The 26,656-nt window shown below is 40.3% G+C and overlaps 1 protein-coding gene across 1 annotated transcript in view; it reads right to left on the reverse strand.

The window, feature by feature from the left end:
- Positions 1-26,296, reverse strand: part of LOC119720928 — a 51,221-nt gene extending 24,925 nt beyond the window's left edge. Inside the window, exons 1-5 of the mRNA XM_038190794.1 lie at positions 26,240-26,296; positions 24,796-24,943; positions 11,635-11,795; positions 5,945-6,093; positions 707-849 (exon numbers count right to left, since the gene is read on the reverse strand). Of these exons, the coding sequence (XP_038046722.1) occupies positions 707-849; positions 5,945-6,093; positions 11,635-11,795; positions 24,796-24,943; positions 26,240-26,296 (658 nt within the window). The remainder of the gene's footprint in view (positions 1-706; positions 850-5,944; positions 6,094-11,634; positions 11,796-24,795; positions 24,944-26,239) is intronic.
- Between the last annotated feature and the right edge of the window lie 360 nt (positions 26,297-26,656).

The raw sequence follows: 26,656 nt of genomic DNA on the forward strand, positions 1-26,656 counted from the left end.
TTTACAAGCTCTCGAACAGCTTAAAGCTATAGTCCATCATTTGCAGCCATCCGAAAAAGTAACTGGCGTATTATTGTTGAAAAAATGCTTGGTTGAAAGATAGTAAGGGGACTGAACTCCCTGTGAAATTAATCTTTCTGGCAAGCTATCATTTTGAAGTAATCAACGAAAGAAGGCCTTTCCAACGGTGCGTCTTAAGACGCACCGTAGGAAAATTTAAATTAGTAGTTCGTTTTGTCATTCAGCGCAGTGCGCGCAAGCATTGGCACGACGCACAGGCGCGCGGTTGCTATAATTTGTCGGATCAGTGCGCGACATCGCGTGTAGCTGCAATTCAAACAATTCAAAACATGATTCAGCAACTTTTGATTTGAAATTGAGATCCTAGAATGCTGTTTTTCTCAGAATATACAGCTGAAGCTAAGCTGAAACTTCATCAGGTTAGTATTTCAGTATCCTTCATTAGATTTTGAACACTTTTGTTGCTTCAAACGAACAAAATGCACAAATTACAAATGATGGACTATATCTTTAAAACTCAATGTTGAAATATTCCTGTCGCCATCATGCATGATATATCGGTATATTTGAAGCAGTATGACACGTCACATGTAGCAACACAATGTTGCACAAGCAGAGTGATTCCACAAGTGAAATCAATTGCTGGGTTGATCAACAACTCTGGATCTGATTCACCAGCACTTACTAATGTCATAGTTTAGCGCCGGTCTACTCCGCCAGGTCTCGGCCTCAAACTGACTGTACACTCGAGCTCTGCCCACAATGACTAAATAGTCTGGTGTCTGGATCTCAGGCAACGAATCAGTGATGATGGCCCTTCCACCACTCCTGAAATTCAAAACAAGAAACAAAAAGTATAATTATTTGGCTCGGATCTGTACCTCAAGCCTACATTAATTTTCAGATTTTTGGGGTTAATATTGCGTTAGGGAATAGACATTATAAGTTGTGACTTTCATATCTTCCCAGTTCTGATAACAGTTGTTGTGACTGAACATCTGCTCCGTTCACAAGTACCCCCTCACCGGCAAAGCAAGCACAGTTGGGGGTGGGGTGACCGACCGACGCCATCTTGCCTGACTGCAATTCATTGCCGCGATACGCGGCCACTGCATATGCATAGTACAAATCCCCTGGTGTACGTGCGTCAAACACAAGGAACCATGCGCGTCAACTAACGAAATGTCCCGCCCATGGGACGTCGTTGCTAGGTAAAAGGGTGCCCTCTTTCGTCGGCGCATGGAGCCCATAAAAGGGGATATAAAAAGCAGAACCATCTAATGATCATCCAAGTCTTTGTAAGTCATCACAAATCATCGCAAGTCCCTCACAATTCATCCAGCCTTCAGCAGCGCCGGAACAGTTTGTAAGTGGGGGCAAAGCCCCGCCGATGCTGGCCAGCCGTTGCACATTCGAAAAGCGCTGGGGCTGGGGGGGGGGAGGTTGCTGGACATCATTCATCGATAGGGGGCGCCCTCTTCTATATTTTTCTTTTCGGTGAATGTTACACCATGGCCCTCTGGTTCGGCTGCCTATGCCATGGCAACTGCAGTGTATATAGGCCTTCCCGCACGCGATGATCGAGGGCCATCATTCAATCCTATTATTTCCAGAGACAGTAGATTAGAGAACTGATTTTGTATGTTTACCCAAATATGTATACATGTTGGGCATAGAGTACACTATTTTAGGACCTACCAAGAGTGGAAGGGGGCCATGACCCCCTCCCCCAGTTGAAACGGTGGGTGGGGGGGGGGGGCACCCATGGTCCCCCTGGTTCTGCCACCGTTGCCAGTCTCAAGTTAAGTTACAAGATATTCAAATGAACTGTAACAAAAGCTTTCCTTTGTGATTTGACTTGTGATTTGAATTGAGATTGGCTTGGGATTGACTTGTAAATGACTTGATCAATACTATTCCAGAATACGTGTTGTTCTGTATTCTGATAAACTACACAATTCCATTCATGGATTTGTGGTTTTTCGACCATCTTGTTTGACGTATCAAAAGAATAGAGCAAATAAATAAATAAAGAATCAAACAACTGCAAAGCGACAAGTATTCATTGTAAGGAAATTCTAATATGTTTCTTCCTAATGCACTGACTCTTTGAAGGCCACAACTAATTAGAAAGACATACTTCAGTAATTTGCCAGCCGCGAAAAAAAGTCTTGACGTAAACAAGACCATTATCACAAACAATTACAAAGCACATTTTGACAAACCAAAGAATAAGAAATATACCAGTACCCCCACTACGCTGCTTCTCAGGTCAGTGTACTGGTGTATATTTAGGTATGACATCATGTTCTATTTTTGGACTTGGACGCCACCACTTTTGAAATCCCCTCCAGGCAATTCGGGGTCTTCCGAAAAGATAGCAAGTGGGTCCCCATCACCGATGCGACAATCCCCAAGTGAAGTCTTATTTATTTGTGGAAATGATTTAATTTCCCTAATTTTTTATGATATGCTGGATTTTTAGGGTAGAATACCTGATAACGTTTCTCTTTTAATTGTCTTCTCTTGGGATTTGTGAGAGATAAGTGACAAGCAGAATGTACTAATAACTGATCAGTTTAAAGGGTCCACGAAATTCTTAGGAACATGTTTGTACTTCTCCCTACTCCTCTTAAATGCATGAAACTATTTGACATCCCTTTTTGGTTAATTGCATTGAAAAGTGCACTTATTTAAACATTTAAGATTTTCCATGCTTTTCCGGACAACTGAGCACTTTTGCTGCGATGTCATTTCAGGAAGACATTGTTCAGTTTAGGGGTTTTCTGTTCAAACTGTGAACCCAAAAATTTGCTCATTGAAAACATCTGTGAGATAAGTTTGCCCACTGGCTTACTGCCATCTACTTACACAACAGCGAACACCAAAGAACAAAGAAAGTTACGACAGCAAAATATCAAAAATTGTGGCAACTTTTGGTGCTGAAATAAATGTATTATTGAGGTTTATGCCTGCAATGACATCACACTTTTACGCAAGAATATGGAAATTCACATTAGCATAAAAATCAAAAGGCACCAAAACACCCTTGAAAATGGCAAATGAAAATAAGCTTGGTTAAATGGGACACAAAGGTGCATTTTCAAGGATTGCGTTAAAACAAATTACATTGCATGGCTCTTTAAGTCTACCGCTGTAATGACCTCTGAGTGGGGACAAATGAGTCAAGATCAGAAATGATTCAATAGCAGGCAAATGTTTCCCCCAAACCACTTATTCCTACTTTAAGCAAGGGCGGATCCAGAAAACAATTTTGGCGGAGGGGCCAAACAAAATTTTTGTCCCCCAAAAATGTTTGGATTCTAGATGCTCTGTGGTGCGATCTGAGGCAATTTCTGACCACTTTAACCAATTGTGTTTGAGGAAAAGTTGGTGGTGTACGCAGTGCCTTCCTTTATTACGACGTCACTTAACAAAAATTAAAAAGTGGGTTCGTGGGGGGGGGGGGGGGGGGGGGGGGGGGGAAATGGCTTGGGATTGACTTGTAAATGACTTGATCAATACTATTCCAGAATACGTGTTGTTCTGTATTCTGATAAACTACACAATTCCATTCATGGATTTGTGGTTTTTTCGACCATCTTGTTTGACGTATCAAAAGAATAGAGCAAATAAATAAATAAAGAATCAAACAACTGCAAAGCGACAAGTATTCATTGTAAGGAAATTCTAATATGTTTCTTCCTAATGCACTGACTCTTTGAAGGCCACAACTAATTAGAAAGACATACTTCAGTAATTTGCCAGCCGCGAAAAAAAGTCTTGACGTAAACAAGACCATTATCACAAACAATTACAAAGCACATTTTGACAAACCAAAGAATAAGAAATATACCAGTACCCCCACTACGCTGCTTCTCAGGTCAGTGTACTGGTGTATATTTAGGTATGACATCATGTTCTATTTTTGGACTTGGACGCCACCACTTTTGAAATCCCCTCCAGGCAATTCGGGGTCTTCCGAAAAGATAGCAAGTGGGTCCCCATCACCGATGCGACAATCCCCAAGTGAAGTCTTATTTATTTGTGGAAATGATTTAATTTCCCTAATTTTTTATGATATGCTGGATTTTTAGGGTAGAATACCTGATAACGTTTCTCTTTTAATTGTCTTCTCTTGGGATTTGTGAGAGATAAGTGACAAGCAGAATGTACTAATAACTGATCAGTTTAAAGGGTCCACGAAATTCTTAGGAACATGTTTGTACTTCTCCCTACTCCTCTTAAATGCATGAAACTATTTGACATCCCTTTTTGGTTAATTGCATTGAAAAGTGCACTTATTTAAACATTTAAGATTTTCCATGCTTTTCCGGACAACTGAGCACTTTTGCTGCGATGTCATTTCAGGAAGACATTGTTCAGTTTAGGGGTTTTCTGTTCAAACTGTGAACCCAAAAATTTGCTCATTGAAAACATCTGTGAGATAAGTTTGCCCACTGGCTTACTGCCATCTACTTACACAACAGCGAACACCAAAGAACAAAGAAAGTTACGACAGCAAAATATCAAAAATTGTGGCAACTTTTGGTGCTGAAATAAATGTATTATTGAGGTTTATGCCTGCAATGACATCACACTTTTACGCAAGAATATGGAAATTCACATTAGCATAAAAATCAAAAGGCACCAAAACACCCTTGAAAATGGCAAATGAAAATAAGCTTGGTTAAATGGGACACAAAGGAGCATTTTCAAGGATTGCGTTAAAACAAATTACATTGCATGGCTCTTTAAGTCTACCGCTGTAATGACCTCTGAGTGGGGACAAATGAGTCAAGATCAGAAATGATTCAATAGCAGGCAAATGTTTCCCCCAAACCACTTATTCCTACTTTAAGCAAGGGCGGATCCAGAAAACAATTTTGGCGGAGGGGCCAAACAAAATTTTTGTCCCCCAAAAATGTTTGGATTCTAGATGCTCTGTGGTGCGATCTGAGGCAATTTCTGACCACTTTAACCAATTGTGTTTGAGGAAAAGTTGGTGGTGTACGCAGTGCCTTCCTTTATTACGACGTCACTTAACAAAAATTTAAAAAGTGGGTTCGTGGGGGGGGGGGGGGGGGGAAATGGCCCCCGTTGTCCCCCCCCCCCCCCCCCCCCCCCCGATCCGCCCTTGACTTTAAGTAGCCATTTATTTAGCTTGGATTCATAAATGACTGCGCAATAAATTGTGCTGAATTGGTGTTTTTAGTATTTGGCAACCGAAAGCTATACAGGATGGTAAAAAAAAAACGGAACCTCATACTTCAGCTACCTTGAGACTTAAACCACCTGTACCAATTGATGGAAAATCTTTTTTAGAAGAGTTATGATACCAAAATATCCCGATTCGTTCCAGTAGTTTTTGCTGCAGAGCCTATTTTGTGAAGGATACTTCTTTCATGTGGGTATTATCTACAATCCCTCTATCAATTACAGTGCAAGTCAAATTCCCGGGCATGGTTTAGTAATTCATCGGGACAAAAATGACCCCCACCTTGCTTCCACAAAATAGGCTCTAAAACAAAATCAGGCGATCTTGGTTTCATTTTCCTCTAAAAAGACTTTCCATGCATTGGTACAAGTATATGTGGTTTGAGTCTCAGTGGTAGTGGTAGTATTTTGGGACCACTCTGTATATTAACCACTTAGTATTTGTATTACTTTGTAAATACATTGTGTTTATTCACTGAAGGATCCGACCATGATTACTGCACAAACTTTGGGTCTGACTAGGGTTGATAATATAATGCCAACAAAGTAACTGCATGGTCTTGTTATAAGATATAACAGTTGAGATCTCACTCTCTCAATTACACTAATGCTGGTTTTCCTATTATCCGGTCAAATTCTGCCCCTTTACCATCTGTTCACCAGTCATTTACACCAGGCAGAGACACACCCCTTTTACCCTACATACCTTTGATTCAACTGCTTGCCTGCCGTCATGAGACTCAGCGTGAGGGCGCCACCACCGACCTCATCGGCCGGGATGACTTCATACAGGATTGCCTTGGCTTCCGTCACAAACTGGACAGCGAGGGCGCTGTTGGGTACCGTCTCCGACAGCTAACAGGAAAGCCAATTAGGAAACGAATCATTAGAGCTTTCAAGCAGACTGGCCCACGGGGGAGGCATAAATCACGACTGGTGACTTGTCCTTGCAATGCCACACTTGCCACATGTGTGCCAACAGTGCGGGGAAAAAAAAGTTTGAGGTTTTCCCGTGATGCTGATTTTTTTTTCATTTTCCGATCAATCACAGTCTTGTACATTTTTACACAAGTACTTGATGGGTTATTACATCCATATGCTTCCACTTACATTGCAGAAATTACGTGTAGGTGGTAAAGGGGAGTTTGACAAACCTCAAAATTTGTATGTCATGTTTCAACTCAGGGCCCACGAGTTTTGGCCTCTATACCTTGGAAGATTCTGGCTTAACACTGGCACAATTTTGGCAACCAAGAAAACATCAAATCCTACAAAAAGGGGTCTACGGTACATACCGTAGGGTATGTACCGGAACATGGATACTGGTAGGTTTAAAGTGCATACCTAATTTTCCATTCAGATTGAACATCAAAAGGCTTTGCAAAGATTTTCGAGCCAAAATATGAACCCAAAGCGAGATATGAATCCAAAAGTTGGGATACATCCAACGATTCATACATGCCAGGCTTGGCATAAAAAAAACAAAATGGGGAAAAAAGTACAAGGGGGTGTTTATTGTTGTTACCACTAATTTATTAGTTGAACAGCCAAAACGGAGGAAGTCAAACTTTCAATGAATATACAAAGGAAAAAGGATTAACAATTTTAATTGGGGATAATTACAACTGGATTAAAAACAGGATATGAGATGGAGCTCAGTGGAATGTGAGGTGTTTTGAGTCTGACTCATGGAGGAATAAGATTTTGGATTGATTCTTGAAACTTGGTATGCTTAGTATACACCAGAGTCTTATATAGCGCACGTATCTACCAACAATTAGGTACTCAAGGCGCTGGAAATTATGTCTATTATTAAAGACAGGTAAATGAAGTTTATGAGAAATATGAGACCCATTATGTAGCACCTTATAAGGGTTTACAAGGTGCTACGGCACATTGCAGCCACTGCCAGAAACACCGGGGCAAACCCCTTCTCTTAGCGATAAGCGTTACTCGGTTCTTTAACGTGCATTACACAACACACGGGACCTACGGCTTTGCGTCCCATCCGAAGGACGAAGCAATAATGGTAAAGTGTCTTGCCCAAGAGCACACCATGTTCCCACAGTCAGGATTCAAACCCATGTACCACGGCACACGAGTCGAACACCGTAACCATTGGACCACAGCACCCCACTACACGTACATGTAACAGATGAGATGTAGTATACTGTACATACACATGTACGGTAGGCTTGTACGGTATTGCCTTGTACTATACCGTGGTATACCGTGACAAAAAAAACGCGGTATTCACTAAAACCGCGGTATTATGTTAAGTGGGGTATTAGTTACGTCATTATCAGAAGAAAAAATAACTAACCACCAGGTACCACGTGCCGAGTTGATAAGCCGCCGGCGCAGCATAAATCACGCAAATGCTTCACGCCGCAAATCTCCTGCACTAAAAGTGTCTTGGTTTCATCATCAGTCCATTTGTTTGTAAAAACAAAATATCATTGTAACTAACAGATTATTAAACACGGGAAGCTTACTTTTTGTGGTATTGCATTTTCGAATTTGTAGGTCATTGACTTGACAAGGTCCACTAAAAAATAATGCAGATCGTCGACCGATGCCAGAGGCCGACCACGCAACGATCCCAAAATCCTAGCGAACGTATGCTTTTCAGTTGGTATCCACTGTGAGTGATTCAAAAGGCTCATGCAATTTATGCCGGCCACCAGTGACTCCTTACGTGCTTTGCCGGTGTCATGTGAAAAACGGACTCCTATAAAAAATATCGTACTCCTTCTCACGTGATCGGTCCGTGATTGATAATAGTAAACATCACAATGTTACGCATGCGCAATTGTGGACGCTGAAATATGAAGTTGTCGGTGCCGCGACCTTCATAACGAACGGACCAATCATTCCAAAACATGAATGGAAAATGTTTCGAGCGCCGTTTCGAGCGCCGTTTTAGATGGCCAATCAGCTTGATCTACACAGTGCGTGGGAAAAAGCACGTGCAATTGTGCTTGTGGGGGCACGGCCCAGCATGACGGGTGTAGCTTTACGTGTGATCGTGCGGGCATTACGGGGGGTTTTCCCACGGTGAGAAATCATGGCTCTTGTATATTACGCTTTCTTTTGGAGTATTTTCTTTTCTGGATTTTTATCTGGACGACTAGGCATATTCAGGCGAGTCCCTTCCCTTTGAACGTCGGTACCGATGAATAACTAACGGACCAATCGAACCAAAACATGAATGAAAAAATTGTTCCGAGCGTGGATTTAGATGGCCAATCAGATTCTTTTAAAAGGGTGTTTGACCATTTTTCATCTCACCATCGTCGCGTCTCGGTAAAACCTTCCAAAAAAAGGCGAGTGCGGACACGGCTTTAGATCGATAAATGCAGTGGGTGGGGAAAAGCACGTGTTCCGACTCTCTCTGTGCGGAACCAGTGTGGGACCACGTGTATGAGTATCATGCACTGGCATGTACGGCCACGCACATGACGCACATGACGTAGGAGTATTCGGGTAATTTCGTAAACACTAAAGTGTACGCTTCCAGATCGTACAAGAGTTTTTACCCACGATGAGAAATCATTCATTGGAATATTTTCTTTTCTTAATTTTTCCGGACGGTTCACACTCGCTGCATCATATATTCAGGCGAGTCAAGATTTTTTTCCCTTTTGCGCGTCGGTGCCGACACTGCTTGATTGTACATTTATTCCCAAGGCCCATGATGAGACATCATGATGGCTTTGATATTGCGCTTTCCTTGAAATTTTTTTCCCTTTGCACGTGCATCTCGCACGCATATAGCACTAGACTGAAGCCTGCAAGTTTTGGCGGTCATATAACCAAGTTTGACACGTTTTTTTTCTTGTTGCTGATATTCTTGGGAACTATGTTGTGGCAAAAATTACGCATGATGATGTAAGATTTCTCTGAAACAACCACGGAGAAACAATTAAGACGACCAGTTTTTGTCACGACCGTCAAAACATTCCCATGTGTAAAACATTGTTTGAACTTTCAGTGAAGACACTTTACACACAAAGAAAACCGCAAACACGGCGGCGTTAGCAGAACTTCAAAGGCCTTTGTGGTATTGCAGCTGCCGAAGTATCAGGTTTTCTAGTGGAGCTTGACAATTGTGTTCAATCTGTCAACGGTAATTGACAATGCAGACATGAAACTGGATGCCTGAAACCACAAAGAATGGAATCAAACATGTCAAAGAGGTTGCTTGTCTTTCTGTTTGAAAGGCTTTTGCGAAGATTCTGAACACTAAGGAAGAATACCGCGGTATTGAAATTCCATACCGAGTTCACCGGTGTTTCGGTATTCATGAATCATTAGTCGGTGTTAGTCGGTTATTAAAAAAAACCTTGACTATCCGGTAATACCGAAATACCGTCCAAGCCTAATGTACGGTACATGTACACATGTAGATCGGTCAAGGTGCCAGTGCAATTTTTTTTTTGCCCAAGTACCCCCTCAATGGGTACAAAGGGAGAGTTGGGGGAGACCGCTGGGAGGGACATATGAATGCCTTGCCGACAATGTCTGAAGCTCCCTGAAGATGCTATGGGCTTGTGCAATTTCAGACAAGAATTTTGTGACAGTCACTTTTGAAAGTAAATACAATGTAATTCAATTCAATTTGAGTGAGGATTGAAGAAATAAAGGGACCTTTTTCAGCCTAGTCTCATGCTTCATATGAACATTTCTTCAGTGTAAAAGGATACTGGAAAACTCTCTCATTCAAAATTTTGAATTGAGACCACAATGAATTAAAGGGAATGTACATCATTGGCATTTGCTTTAATTTTCAGAAATGAACTATTTGTGGGGTTAGTACCGGTATAATATATCAAATTATTGTTACACTGACATGTGTGAAGTTTTGTGTTGGAAAATGCTGGAAAAACTAAGAAAAACAAAAATGTTCGAGTAGTCTGGTTCCTTGACTCCACTGAAGATTAATGGATTAATCTATAGATGCCGGAAAATTGTACGATAAGGGAACCAGTCTAGCTGGCCTGCACCCATTCAGAACATGCAACCAATAGCAAACAAAATTTGGACTGAAAAAAAAATGGTACATTTGGAGCAGTAGTTGAAAAATAGTTAGGTTTTTCCAACGGTGGTCGGCCGACCACCGTTGGAAATGTATACAAAATTACCATTTTCTTGAAAGTGACTTCACACCAGGTACCATAATTTTACAGGATGCTTTAGACTGTCATTTACCAACATCCTGTTGTGTATCTCATAAAAACTTGGTAGTTTTATTTTTCTATGTTTGCAAATGTTGTAGTTTCCCTTTAACATCCAGTTCCTTATCTGTAGCTGGGAAAGCACTGCTGACTATGCCTATAACACCCACACAAAGACACTACAGATCCTACTGGCTTGTGCACATTCCAGAATAAAAAAAGTTGTGCATACTTCACCCAATATAAACATGATTAAGAGCGGGCACACATGTCCCTCCCACTAGACCCGTTGTACATTTCAAACCGTGGACGAAAAATACCAGAGAACAAAAGAGAACAATATCATCCACGTTTTCCAGCATACGTCCGCGATTGGGGTCGTGAACAAAACCTATGGGAGTCTTCCTAAAAAGTTAAAGTACAAACAAAAGAGGGACAATAGGACGTCCACGATCGACGGTGAACACACATTTGTATGAATTCGGTCAAAAAGTGCCAACTATTGTTTGTGTACAGAGTCAGTATCAAAATAACTTCTTCCTCCCAACAGAACTTTCATGCGATGCCAAGAACTCACAAGGCTTGAGAAATGTTCTAATGCTTGAGAAATCTTACACCAATACCATTGTGTGAACAGACACCAATGTTTGAGCCTGACTGATGTCTCCGGTGAATTAAGCTGGATTCTTAAGTAATCTGAATTATATGGCTGCGGCTGGCAATAACATGCGCCTATGGAAGCGGCTGAATCCACTTCTCATAGACACCTGTGTCACTACCTAGCCGAAGCCAGAGTAATAAGCCATTTCGGAGTTACAAAAATGTACTACTGTACATGCGCACATCCCATGACAACGATTAGGGTCGGGGGATAAACAGTTCGCCACACGCGTGCAAATTCATAGCGGGGTACCAACGAAATTAAAGAAAAGTTCTTATTTTGAAGTAGATGCAAAATGTTGATTGTTTTCAACGGCACCATGGTTTACGTTGTTTCGTGTGCTCCAACTTTTGTGCGAACAAAAATTTCTATCTTCTGTTTTACTAGAACAAAATTGCAAAATGTGGATTCGATTACCACGTCCCCCATAGACTTGAGTGCATTTATCTGCTTTGTTTATCTTCCGACACTAAATCGTTGAATCTGATGAGCGCACGTGCAGTAGTACATTTTTGTAACTCCGAAATGGCTTATTGTGAGGCAGTCCAATTCACTCACCTGTATAGCACTTGACATCTCTATCTCCTGCGTCCACCATTGATTACTGATCTTCGTAATCCCCACTGCGATCACAGAGCCAGTCTGAGTGATATGAATGGCCAGGGACTGTAAATTGGGTAGGGGCGGGGCTACAACCAACTCAACCAACCTTTGCACACCTGTGTAACAATAACAAAGTGAAACAAGGTATGTTAATTGTCATGCTGTTAAAGGGAATGTACAACATTTGCTTTTGCTGCAATTTTCAGAAATAAATGGATTTGGAGGATTAGTATGTTATAGCAAATATTGTTACACTGACTTGTTTCACGTTTTGGGTTCGTAGATGCTGGAAAAACCAAGAAAACCAATCATATTTTTGTAGTCTGGTTCCCAGACCCCACTTAAGATGAAACAGAGCAATTTATAGACTTTGGGAAATTGTACAATCAGAGAATCAGTCTAGCAGGCTTGTAGTCTTCACAGGTGTGTAATCAATTGCAAAGAAAATGCAGATGAACTAAAGCGTTGGGAAAATACAGTTATTCTTGAAAATGTCAGCACATCGGGAGCCACAACTTTACAGGATGCTTTAGACTGCATTCCCTAACAATCAAGTAAGATATTTCTTGATAATTTGGTCATTTCGTGTTTTGATGTTTGCAAATGTTGTATCTTCCCTTTAAGCATGGTCGTTTTGAAAGGAAATCAAAGTGACACATTTCACTTCTAAAAAAAGGTAATATTTTGTACAACATTTGCTTTTGATGCAATTTTCAAATATGGATGGGTTTGGGGGTTAGTATTTCACAGCAAATATTCTCACACTGACCTGTTTAAAGTTTTGCGTTCCTATATGCTGGAAAACAAAGAAAACAAAATTGGTGTTCTTGTATTCTGAGTACCTGACCCTACTTCAGATGAAACAGAGGAATTTATAGACGTCAGGTGAGGGAATCAGACTAGCTAGCTTGCACCTACATATACTTGTTCACGAATGTGTAACCGATTGCAAACAAAATGTGAACTTAAATTGGGGCAGTATTTGCAAAAAAGGTCAGTTTTTTTCCCAACAATGGTCGGCCGAACATTGTTGGAAATTGATACAAAACTCCCACTTTGCTTGCAAATGAGCACCCTTATTAGGTGCCATGATTTCACATGATGCTTGAGAGTATTATTCACTTACATGTACAGTCATGTAAGATAATTCACAATAATTTGGTAGTTTTTTTAAGTTTGCAAATGTTGTATATTACCTTTCAATTTCACACTATCATGAAAAAAAATTGTGATGTAAAAATATTTCAAAGAAATTCTGCACGGTTATTCATGTTTTTATCACAATATTGGAGTCTCTTCCATACGGAAGTAGCTGCGATGGGCATTTCCATATTGTAAATTCAAATGGATGAGAAAGTTAACTTCTCTGTCTGCTATTTGGAGTGGAGAAGAGTTGGACATGAGTTAAAAGGCAACAAATTTAGTTGTGATAAAGTAATAAAACTGACAACGTTTTTCGATTACACTTTTTAAGGTAAGGAGTGAAAAAAGAAAACGTCTTCATATGTCCTGCAGTGCCTTAGCATTAGTTACTAGGAAATTCATCTACAGTATAATTTTCAACATTTTTGCGAGACACTTTCTAATTTTTACCAACAGAGGGCATTTGGATGTCGCATGGAGCTTGTCACTGCACATAAGCAGACATTGACATGCGACAGCTGATACGGCCTGCAGGCTGTCGCCCAGCAAGCCGTGCCAAAACCGTTTCCCCGCGCTGATTTTCAGTTTGACGAGTGCAGGGAATGCACGCTTGTTTGTTTTCAGTGCGTGGGGCGCCCCGCTCTGAAGCGTGGGTGAATCGGGAGGACCGTGCCCCACGCTGGCCCTGCGTACACGTAAATGCTGGAGCTATTTCTGGGTGACGTCGTGTCTTAATTCATTTTTGAGACAAAACAGCTTAAAGGGAATGTACATCATTCGCTTTTGCTGTAATTTTTAGAAATGATCTATTTGAGGGGTTAGTATAATAGATCAAATATTGTTACACTAACTTGTTTGAAGTTTCGTGTTCGAAAATGCTGGAAAAACCAAGAAAAACAAAAATGTTTAAGCAGTCTGGTTCCCTGACTCCACTCAAGATGAAATAGATCAATATTTATAGATGCCGGAAAATTGTATGGTAAGGGAACCAGTCTAGCCCACCTGCACCCGTTCATAAACATGTAACCAATAGCAAACAAAATTTGGACTGAAAATATGGTAAATTTGGATCAGTAGTTGAAAAATAGTCAGGTTTTTCCAACGGTGGTCGGCCGACCACTGTTGGAAATGTATACAAAAAAACTATTTTCTTGAAAATGACTTCACACCAGGTGTCATAATTTTACAGGATGCTTTCCACTGTCATTTATCAACATCCTAGTAAAGTATTTCGTAAAAACTTGGTAGTTTTATTTTTCGATGTTTGCAAATGATGTATATTCCCTTTAAAGATGCACTGGGCGGAAACATTTGTAGGTTGATGGGAAAAAGATCATTAGATCAAGATCGTTTTCAACAGGGATTCTGTAGTATAATCCTGAATTCGGGAAATTCCTGACCACAAAATGCTGAAAGCAGGGAAATTCCTGACCCAAAAATGCCGAAATCGGGCAAATTCCTGACCCAAAAATGCTGAAAGCAGGAAAATTCCTGACCAAAAAATGCTGAAAGCAGGAAAATTCCTGACCAAAAAATCCTGAAAGCAGGAAAATTCCTGACCAAAAAATCCTGAAATTAGAACAATCCTGAAAAACCTCACTCCTGGTCCGCCAAATTGACTTTGTTAAGAAAAATAAATGTACACGTGTATCATCCTTGTACTTTGTGTCACATTTTGTACTAATCTAGTTTTAAAACTAAATGTACATGTAGGGCCAGTATTCACATTTTTTTGTACATTTATGTACCAGTATGACACGAATTTTTATTTATCTTGTGAATTGTACTGTACATGCAAACTTGACCTTCCATCCTCTGCTACTGCTTACAACCCGAGCGGTCATTCTCGCCTTGTGGCCAGAGAAGATAACAGCAAATTTCTAATGGAAACTGTAAAATTCATCATAATTTGTAATACTTCTCAGGGGAAAGAAAATAGTTATTACGGGTGAAATTTAGCAGACCATGCATCTCCCTCGTGGTATAGGTCAAGGGCTTGGGGAGGACTGGAGGACACATGATGACCATTCAAATATATGAGAAACAGAACGCAGGCTGCTGCAAAGCCTGCCCTCTGTTGACGATCTGGACTTGAAATACGCACTGGAACGAGTCTGTGATGAAGTCATCGATCTGTTGCTTTCTGCAGCTGAACTCCACCAGTGGTGTACAGTATACAAATATTGAGTGGCTCAGAGTGGAATGGGAGGAATATTATCGCAAGGTAAAATCTTGACTTTTCATTCGCCTCGTGAAATGGAAAAGCCAGATTCTACCGAGCGATAATATTCCTCCCATTTCACAATTTAAAGCCACTCAATATTTGTTTCATATAACTGACATATACATGTACATGTATATCCTTGTCATTTGATTGATTTTAAAATAAATTGTAAACGATTTCAAATCATTTACTACACCACGAGGTAAAGCATTTAATAATTGTTTTAAAACACCTCACCCGCAGATTCTGCTTGGTTTTATTTTAAAGGGAATGTACAACATTTGCTTTTGCTGCAATTTTTGGAAAAAGATGGATTTGGAGGATTAATATGTTATAGCAAATAATGTTGAAATGACTTGTTTCACGTTTTGGGCTTGTAGATGCTTGGAAAACCATGAAAACCAATCGTATTCTTGTAGTCTGGTTCCCTGACCCACTTTTGATGAAACGGAGCAATCATGACTTTGGGAAATTGTAAGGTCAGAGAATCAGTCTAGCAGGCTTGTACCCCTTCACAGGTGTGTAAACAATTGCAAAGAAAACGCGAGATAACTAATTATGAAAAATTAGGAACAGTTTTTGAAAAAAAGCCAGTTTTCTCCAACGCTGGTCGGCCCACCAAATGACAGCACACCAGGAGTCACAATTTTACAAGATGCTTTTTACACTGTCATTCCCTAACAATCTAGTGAGGTTTTTCGTGATTATTTGATCATTTTGTTTTGTGATGTTTGCAAATGTTGTATCTTCCCTTTAAAACTATTTAAATCTAAATACAGTTAAAATGAACTAATATTTCAATACAAAATTGGTGGGAAATGTATGCTCTCTTCCAAACCACCCCTTCACGAAATGTTTGAACCCAACTCTGTAGCGCTGGCTCTTGGGAACAATACGCGCTACGTGCAACGCGCACACCAGCATGCATTTGCACACAAATACCGCACCGTGGAACAAGGATGATGTTAAATCCCACTCCCCATGGGCGAATGGGACTTTTTGAGCCCCGACGTGAATGGGAGCAATAATGAATGTCACGTGATGTGAGTTCCACCAATCAAATGACAAGGATCTGTACATGTATGTCAGATAATCATATATTCAGTCACAAGTCCATCAGAAGAATCAGTAGGATGAACAACAAAAAAAGGAGTGCTTTTTATTTGCAGTCACAATTTACATGGATAACTTTATTTGAATTGATGTCAGACTTGTGATTAACCTGACTTTTGATGAAAACAATCGAATCATTATTGCATGTAACAATAACAAACTTGCACCATCTGAAATCCTTTTTGATGTTCCTCTTTATATGACCTAGAAATTGTTTATCTCCATGCCTTTATATTTTCCATCTATGCAATGAGAGAGTAATTATATATACAAAATGACCTACATTGTGAACTGTTTTATCTTCATGCCTTAATATTTTTCATCTATGCAAGAGACCTTTATCATTGTTGCCACCATTTCAGTCATGTTCCCTGTATCCAATAACAGTACTGAATGATAATATTTTTGTGCAAAAAGGAACCAGCCCACTTTTCCTTCCAGCCTCGCTTTGGTTACGTTGATTTGAATGGGGACAAATCAAGATGGCCGCAACATGATAATGGTCTAGGAGAGGTTTAGCATCACATTTTTCTTCAAATCAATGTTTTGAAATCAGAAAATGTGCATTTTTTATTTTGCCAATGAACGAGTATTACTCAGTGATGAACCACTTGTACATATGTATGTATATAAACCACAAAACCATGATATTGCAGCTGCACATAGCGGGCCAGGTCCGTACCGTTACATTGTTTCATGACAAAACTGCCTCTTTAACTTGGGGAACTCTGAATCAACTCAGCAATACACAAGTTTGTATTCCCTTCACCTGGACTCCCTGCGCCGTGGTATGCACACAACACCCATTACCAAATCAAAAACATCCACCCTCTCCCAAGAATCCTGTCACCACAAAATTTGTCAGGCCAAATATTTCCCTCTGGGAGATCTGTATTATGTCCCCATGTGTCCAGGAGTGTTGCTCTGTTTGTACGATCCCCTGGGGATCGTCCTGGGCAGATTTTGTCCCTTGGGGAGACAGCCTCACAATGGGTAACCAATTTTCCCGCATGCCACAGCTACTGTCGGTACACAGTAGCAACAAACTGACAGACATTGTTAACAAATTAAATCTGGTCTTTTTTTTTGAAACAAACTGTAAACACATTTTTGTGATGTTTCATTTTCATTATTTTTTTGGCTTGTCAGTGGCCAAAACAAGAATCCAAAATATGTGTTTACCCGTGTATAAATAGTGAGATTTAATTTGCGTGTTGGGGATGGTATGCAGAAAACATGACAGCAATTATTTCTCACTGGGGATAGTTTTTTTTAAGGTACATGTACGTAAACATTTCTGGAAATCAAATTTCATCAGATTGTTTGTTTGTTTACAACACAGAAGCTAGGGAAGGGAATGCTGAGCATGTGAAACATTAAGTCAAAAACTGATCATATGGTCATATTTATTGAGCTAAAGAAGTTCTGTTTATATTTACATGTACATGTATCCCATGTTATCGTTTGTGTTTTCACGAAGTGACAAAAACCTGGAAAATCAATAATTTTTCAATTTTGAGTTATATTTTATTATATTTGACACAAAGAACAATTTGAACAAATTTCAAAACAAAATATTGTTTACCTTCTTTATAATTATATACAAATATTTGACAAAAAGCCTGAACTCCATGATTTTTTTTTCACGAAGTGACAAAAAGTCACCTCGTTAGCAGGGCCAGAGGGATATGCATTGCTCTACATGTACATGCATCAGCTCTACATGTACATGCATGAGCATGGAAGAGGACGCGCGCGCGCGAACAATGTTGAAAATGGACAGGCGCGTGCGCTCCACTGTCGTATGATGCGTAAAAGTAACAGTTTTTCACAATGTTTTAATGTTTTCACGAAGTGACAAAGACTGCGTAAAAAGTAACAGGAAAAAAAAATAAAGGCCTCTGCGTATTGCTGTTTTCACGAAGAGTAAAAGAGTTTTATTAATGAGTTACTGTTTAATTAAGAGAGACTTTTAACAAACAGCTTTGAATTGGAAAAGAACAATTACAAACTGGTCAAAAATGTATTTTGAGAAAAGGATTAATTTGAAATGCGGTTATTTCGGGATGACCTTTTTGTAGGACTTGTAGGCTATAGAGGTTTTTGTCACTTCGTGAAAACACCGTCGTTATGTAGTCTTTGTGCTTTTTGGTGCATTGTACATGTTACTTTTTCCACGCACTTTCCGCTGACAATTCACGCACATATTTCAATGATGCATGTACACATGCTTGCACACAGTTTTTCCATTTTTAAATCTTTAAAAAAATTAAAAATTCTGTACCTAGACATATGAAGTGTGTGCAAAAATGGGGGGGGGGGGAGGAGGGGGGGGGGGAAATAAATAAATTGATGGTCTCTTCTGGCTCCTCAATCTACACATACATGTAACCAAATAAATTAACTTGTATGCATATACATGTATTCATGATTTGTCTTGTTTCTTGAATTTTAATTTGTTATTAAATAAACTTAATACACACACTACATGTACTTGCAAACTTTTGTCCATTACCAATATACAAAAAAACCTTTTTGGTTTGTACATGTTAGTTATTTTTTTCTTCTTAAAATTTATCATGGTTTGATGCAGTGCACTCTGTCCCCCTTTTCTTTTCTCAAGCCCCGCCCCCAGATACTACCCCTCAGGCTTGCTTTCTTGTTTATTGACATTTACTACAAATGTAGAATATTTTGACAAGCAGGTGTCATTCTGACAAGTTGACAAGTGTCAGTTGTAACGTAATTTGTTTTCTGACAAGAATATTTTTGCCTCCCACGGTTTGCTCAGTGTGGAAGGGGAAGCAACATGTTGTAAACGTTGAACTGAGCTTGAACTTTGTCAGATGACAGAACCATCTGGAGTGGGGATGGAATAGGAAAAACAGATGGGCGGTGGGATTTGTGGTGTGGGTTCTTGACTAGAATTTGATTGAGTGAGAGAGTGAGTGAAGGGATGGAGTGAGTAATTGGATGCTGATTGACTGACTAGCCGTGTGATTGACTGATGATGGAGGAATTGGTTGCTTGGGTTTGCTGGTCCCCGAGGGCTAGCCTAGTGTCCTCATTGTACCCGACTGACTGATTGACTGACTGACTCCCCGACTGACTGACTCCCCGAGTGGGGTGAGATGGCCTAGCGGTTAAGAACATTGGACTCATGCTCTGGTGTTTCAGAGGCAACAGTGGCGTGGGTTCAAGCCCAGGCCTGGACACTTGTGCCCTTGAGCAAGGCACTTAAACCCTTATTGCTTCGTCCTTCGGATGGGACGCAAAGCCGTAGGTCCCGTGTGTTGTATACGGCCTAACGCACGTAAAAGAACCCAGCAAACACTTATCGCTAAGAGAAGGGGTTCGCCCCGGTGTTTCTGGCAATTATCCTCATACATACACCATGAGGCTGTACGCGATAGCCACACCAGGCATTTGTACAGAAGCTAACAGATACAGACTGACTGACTGACTCCCCGACGGTCACTTGTGAATAAGACTGCTTACTTATTTCACCGAATGGCAGTCACTCAGAAGTACACCGATCTGGCACCGGCTTTACATAGGCTTATGTATTCCTCCTTCCTTCCTTCCTTCCTTGAAAGTGAAGCCTCAAATGTATGAGGATAAACACACAACCGGAAACACAGGGGTGAATCCCTTCTCTTAGCGATAAGTGTTACTGGATTCTTTTACATGCATTTTACAACGCACAGGACCTACGACTTTACGTCCCATCCGAAGGACGAAGCAATTATGGTTAAGTGTCTTGCTTAAGGACACAAGTTTGTCATGTAGGGTCTCAACCACATTAAATTAGTCTGATGTTGTCACTTGTTTCATGTACTTTTACTGCAATATCGTACACCTGTAAATAAAGGCAGTAGATCTCCACAAGAAAGGTGAAAGTGAATTTTTCATTTCCATTACGTTACCACTACAGCCACAAATGACTTGATTTACTTAATTGACCATGCAGGATTGTGATAGACTACCGGTAGTGATTGACTCAACTACATTTACAAAAATGTATAACACTGGCCCATAGTGTGCTGCATAATGCACCTGACAAGGGTGCAAGACCGTAGCTAGCAATGGCAATATTCCTCCGGCCCGCATCTCTCCCCTTCTTCAGTTTATTGGACTCTGTGCACATGGACCCCTCAACAGTACAAATAGAGAGCCGAGTACAAATAGAGAGCTGAGGAAGACCGCTGGGAGGGACATGCGAACATATTGCTGACGGCATGGGCGTCGCCAGAATTTTTTCCAGGGGGGGGGGGGGGAAGCAAATTTTCCCCCAAAGTTTCTTAACTTTTTCACTTTATTCTCAATTTATCATTTTTCCGAGCGTGAGCATTTGCCCTACCCCCTCCCCCACCATCAAATTAACAGCAATATGGCTTCGCACCTCTTTTTCCTTTTTTTTTCTTTCTTCTTCCTCTTTTTTCTTCTTTTTTCCCCCGTTTTCGGGGGGGGGGGGGGGGGAGTGCTACCCCCTCCCCCCTCGCAACGCCCATGGCTGACGGTGCGTGGCGCTCACATGAAGTAACCACAGCTTTGTGCACATCATTCAGAATAAAATGAGCAGTCCCGTCATATACATCTTCATGCCATACATGTGAGAAAGTACAAGCAGGCCATGTTTCCCCGCCCCCCCCCCTTACTGGTGCCCACAAAAGTGGACACAAAAAGCGTCCTCTACAGTTGGTGCACAGAGTCCAAAGTGCACATAGCAGAGTCAATAAGCCAAGAAGCTCAGAATCAATCAACCTTGGACGGACAAGCTCCAATTGAACTTGAAAATAAATCAGCAATCAAGCAGCTTGATATCATAAGCCCACACATCCAGCCCACTCAGGGGAGCTGACTTTAAATCCCAGCTAATTACGCCCTGGCACGTTCCTCCAGCTAGAACCCATACTGCTGCAGGTTGGGTTTGCCCACGGCCCTGACCCTGTTGTGCCAACACTGGGTAAATATTTTGGCCAACCGGAACCAGCCTAAAGAAATCCCTAATTCCTGCCTTGAGCCTATGGATTCCCCCTGAGGGGGTTTTCCTTGTGGTAATGCAGGGTGGTAAATGTGCCATAACATGTCATGCAGCTGTTGACATGAGACAAGCCCTTCATATACAAGATTGTAATCTTTGATTCCTTTACAGAGACTAACCACAATTTCAGGAATCCGATTTTCCAAGAAGCAGATGATGCTCCTTCAAAATGTCTTTTGGTGGAATTGAACCCACGGGTTCCTGTCTAGTGCACTTTTGGGGTGCATGGTGCTGTGTATAAAGTTATACATTGTATCAATGGAGCTCAAAAAGCAATTGAAATAAAGGGAAAAAAACATGTTGTAGATTTGACAGTGACAACTTTTCACACAAAACAGCAGGTTTGTTTATGGTGTAAATGAAGGATTTTCTAATGTTCCTCTAATCGAGGTCGTCCTCCATTTGACTCCCTGAGTGTCCTCCATTACTCAATGATGCTTCACATGTGTATCCTTGATTTACACCATAAACATGCACAAGTACAGGCACATTTGTTTATGGTATAATCGAGGATTTTCTTTTGTTCCTCTTCCCTTTTCCTTTGTTTATACCAGAGATGCCACAGGGTCTACTTGAAAAAACCGGAACTGGGTCTGCTTGAAAAAACCGGAACAGCTGCTTGAAAAAAATGGAATTTTTGTGTGTGTGAAAAAGCCACTCCGAGTCCGACACAAAGTCCCCGTTGTCATCTTTAACTTGTAGCCAAGCCCAATTCCGTTAATTTTTTTATTTTGCTTCTATGGCCTTTAAGCTGTTGGTTCGTTCAATCACTTTGACTTTTTTCATACGTACTGGTATTCCTAATTCTGCCTACCCGAATTTCCAACGTGTAAATATTTGAAACGAAACATGCATGATTCCACAACACTGTACCACTGCTGTCGGTGTACATGACCTTTGCACTATGTGATGTGCACGACAAAAACATGGTTGGTACCCGGCGTTTTTTGTATTCACAAATTTCACTGTGATCGGAAACCACCGATAACTGAAATGACAGACTTTATTTCCAGGCTGAATGCTACGTGTGCTTGGCACACAACACGCCCGCAAGCGGTGTATGCAGCACGCGAGGCGCCGGTGTATACTGCGTGAAGTACGTTGGCCGCCTGGATCGCATGCAGGCGCGGCAACAACAAAGACTGTTTTTAAGACTACTTCAACGAACAACGTTGTGCTGTGCGTGCGCCTACATGTACTAAATCGAGAGCGCTAACAAGTTAAAAATCAACGCATTTCCACAGTTTTTCTTCTCATTTTCCGGTTAATTTTGATGGCCGGAAAAACCGCAATTTTGAGAGATTAAAAAAAAATAATAATAAATTCCGGTTAAAACCGGAAATATGGCATCTCTGTTATACTCTTAACTTTTTCGCAACAGCTCTCATTGGTTTTGTTCACATTTTCCAACCGAGGTGTCCTCAATTCGGTTTCTGTCCTCAATTCATCGATGATGTTGCATGTGTCTGTCCTCGATTTACACCATAAACATGTGCATGCATGTATGTACTTGTTTGGTAGATGTGGGGACTACGTACCGAGTTGTCCCATGGTACTATGGGGACTGAAGAGGCACATACCATATGGCATAGCTAGAGGGGTGTTTCACAAATCGTGAATTTAAATTGTTTAACAAAATCGTTGAAAAATTTATACTTTTTTGACTTGTTTTGACTTTTGGACTGAAAGGTATTGGCAAGGGCCATTATCGGCGACCAAGCCCCTAGCAACCAAGCACATGTTTATTCCCTTTTTCATATGAAAACAAAAACTTCAATTGTTTAAAACAAAGAACCATGCAAAATATTATTAAAGCTATAGTCCATCATTTGTAATTTGTGCATTTTGTTCGTTTGAAGCAACAAAAGAGTTCAAAATCTAATGAAGGATACTGAACAACTAACCTGATGAAGTTTCAGCTAAGTTTCAGCTGTACATTCCGAGAAAAACAGCATTCTAAGATCTCAATTTCAAATCAAAAGTTACTGAATCATGTTTTGAATTGCAGCTATACGCGACGTAGCGCACTGATCCGACGAATTATAACAACCGCGCGGGGGTGTGCGTCGTTCCAATACTTGTGCGCGCTGCGCTGAATAACAAACGAACTACTAATTTAAATTTTCCTACGGTGCTTCTTAAGAATCACCGTTGGAAATGCCTTCTTTCGTTGATTACTTCAAAATGACAGCTTCCCAGAAAGAATAATTTCACAGGGAGTTTAGTTCCCTCACTATCTTTCAACCAAGTTTGTTTTTCAACAATAATTACGCCAGTTACTTTTCGGATGGCTGCAAATGATGGACTATAGCTTTAAAAGTGGCTTGACATTACACACAGAGTACACTGACTGTACTTTGCTGAGCCTCAGTAGTAAACTATATTTGCCAATTATCCAGACTGTGTTTTTGTGCCTCAAGGCTTAACACTGGACATATTAATTAAACACAGGGATATTCAAGACGGAAGTGGGCAGATATTTTTGCTGCGAACGGTCACTTCACTGCGAAACAACAACAGGACTATGAAAATTTACACCCTCAGACGAAGGCTGCTGCAGTACATGTTAGTACCTGACAGGGATGTGTTCCATTTCCTTGAAAAAAAAAAGTGTGTGAGTGTTCACCTTGAAATGTTGCATTAAAATGTTATCTTGGTAGTCTTTGCAACAGTAAATATCTAACTTCAAGTTTCAACTGACTATTCAAAACCAACCAAGTTTGCCATTTGTACATGAGACAATACATGTATGTACTGAAGGTACACACAGGGTGAGTAAAAAAAACCGAAACCCAAATGTCGGGACTATTGTTTCAAAGAAATTCTTCACTTTGAAAATCTATGATATGAAAGCCCAATCCATAAGCTTTCTTTTAATACAAGAATTATTCAAATCACTCATGTACTTTTCAAGTTATGGAATTTTAAACACAACCACCGCTTTAAAGTTCTGTCCACGGATCACAAAAAAGGTGTGCGTTCTTTCGGCAAAACGAAAACAATTCACACACATCCCTATGTGACTGTTGACTCACCCTGTACAGTACAATATACTCAAGCGTGGACATCATGATGAAAATATAATGGAGTAGAGAATCTAACAGTAGAGAATAAAACAGTCATTTCAGACTGGTATTCAACAGTGGCACTAAACTAATTTATTCCCAATGTCTGTCTACCATACAAGCTTTGCGCTGACGACAGGCACTGTACGCTGGTAGAATAAACATTAAAATTGTGCTTGCAATATATGTCGCGACATTGTTTTCGTTGAAACTTAATTAAACAATCAGACTTTGCAAAGAAAAGGTTGTCCGAAAAATCGGAATTTGAAATTTGGAAAGGTTGGAATTACGATTAAAACCCCTCCCCCCTCCCCCCCCCCCCAGAGCTTTTCGAAAGTGGTACCAAACTTGCTACTGTTCGTGCACCAAGTCCATTGCAATTGTTTGAAATGACCTGAGTCAATTAAACGAAAAATTACTACACACTCTTGTACATAAAGTGCCCCGAAATCAATTCCTACTTTTGCTCTTATCACATTTTAGTTTGGCAGGACTCTGAAATACCAGCCTGAAACAGTGCTCCATACCTGTGCTACCGTAGTACAGCTTGTGAAGGTTGCTAGTAAAGACCACACTGCCTCCGTGGGGATTCAGATAGCAGCCATTGATGGTTTCATTGTTTTCAAGAAAAAGAACTTGATGGAAATCGTTCCCCCCATCATTAGAAAACCACACCTGTTGAAGTAAAAAATAACATCAAACACACTGAATGAGCGCATCGTTTGCTCCAATTAGTACCACTGTACATGTTGGAATTTTGTCATTCGTTAATACAATATACGTGTAATGGTACCACTAAAGGAGACACGTTATTGTAATTTCTTCGCACGATGGGAGACATCGACCCTTAGGGAGACATGTTCATGTCTTTCTAATGTCTCAGCGTCCCTTTAGAGGCAAAATGTTGCTGTCGCAATTAGATTATATTTGTTGCTTGTGGTCTAATAAGTAAACGTACTGAAATTGGTGGGAAAAGGACAAGGCAATATTGGGTTAGGGCACATTTAAGTTTGAAAAATGTTATGCACAAGTCTATGGGCATGTCTCCCAAATGTCCAATCCTAACCCAATATTCCCTTGTACTTTTTCCACGAATTTCGGTATGCTTACTAATTAGACCACGAGCAACAAATACATAATCTAATTGCGACACCAAAATTTTGCCTCTAAAGGGGGGCCATGACATAAGGAAGACATGAAAATGTCTTCCTAATGGCCGATGTCTCCCATCATGCGAAGAAATTACGATAATGTGTCTCCTTAATGTACCATTACACGATAATGCTTGTTATAACAATATATGTTTCATTTTCCACGTTTAGATCAAATTCAACAGAAATGAAGTACAGCCATATACTCCCTTGATAACTTAAATACACTCAATTGTTTTAAAAGAACTGATATATTTTCATGCACAAATTTCACACCAATGCTTAGTGTATGGTATAAGAATTATCCAGAGACCAAGACACAACAACTCAAGAATTGATTGTTTACTACAGCTTGCATACATTTCTAAAATATAAAGGTTAGAACAATAACCAGTTAATGCTTAGGTGTACACATGGCTTTCAAAATTACATGCAGATCACTCAGCTGTGATGTTCACCCCCTAATACAACAATGGACCAGGCCACTGCAACTTATCACCAATAGGCTGCAGGTTTAGGCAAGGTTTTATCAGTGGGAGAGTCCAAGTATCAGACAATGGGGGTGATAATATAATATAGGTACATATGCACAATACACATGTACACATTACACAGCATGGCATGAAGCATACTTTTCTTGTAGAATCATACATGTACATGAACATATGTACAAACATATTTATTATTGAGAAAAAAAGCAATATAATTCAACTGGGCAAGTGCAACAAGTGTAAAAACAAACGCTTAACAAGACACAAGTTCATGGATTTCAGTGTTTTTTTATATTCTACTGTTGGGCATCTGCAAGGAGAATACCCACAAGAGTTGTTATGTTATTAGTCTTTGCGATGATTATGTAACTACCGGTAACAGGCATGCTGGGAATTTAGAAAAAATGAGGAAATCCCAAACCACACAAGATATTTATAATGGCATTCATGAGAAGAAAACGAAAAACGAGGAAATCAGCGGATCCGGGGATAAGCTAAATGCCTGAACTAAAGAAAATATGGCGTTACGTATGGGACTAACACTCCCATGCAGTTCCTTCAAATTCACAAAATGTAGACGGATTTTGCAAGGTAAGGGAAGTAAAAAGAGCCCAGCCTACTATTTTTCACATAAAGGGCTTTTATAATTATGCCCCCGAAAGAAGAAGTACATAGAAAGTGCCATTGGATTTCTTCATTATATGTGTAGTGGGTTTAGGAGGATACAGGAAAGCCCATGATTTAAG

This window comes from Patiria miniata, unplaced genomic scaffold, assembly GCF_015706575.1.
Source record: "Patiria miniata isolate m_02_andy unplaced genomic scaffold, ASM1570657v1 HiC_scaffold_9, whole genome shotgun sequence".
In the NCBI taxonomy this organism is placed as follows: Eukaryota; Metazoa; Echinodermata; class Asteroidea; order Valvatida; family Asterinidae; genus Patiria; species Patiria miniata.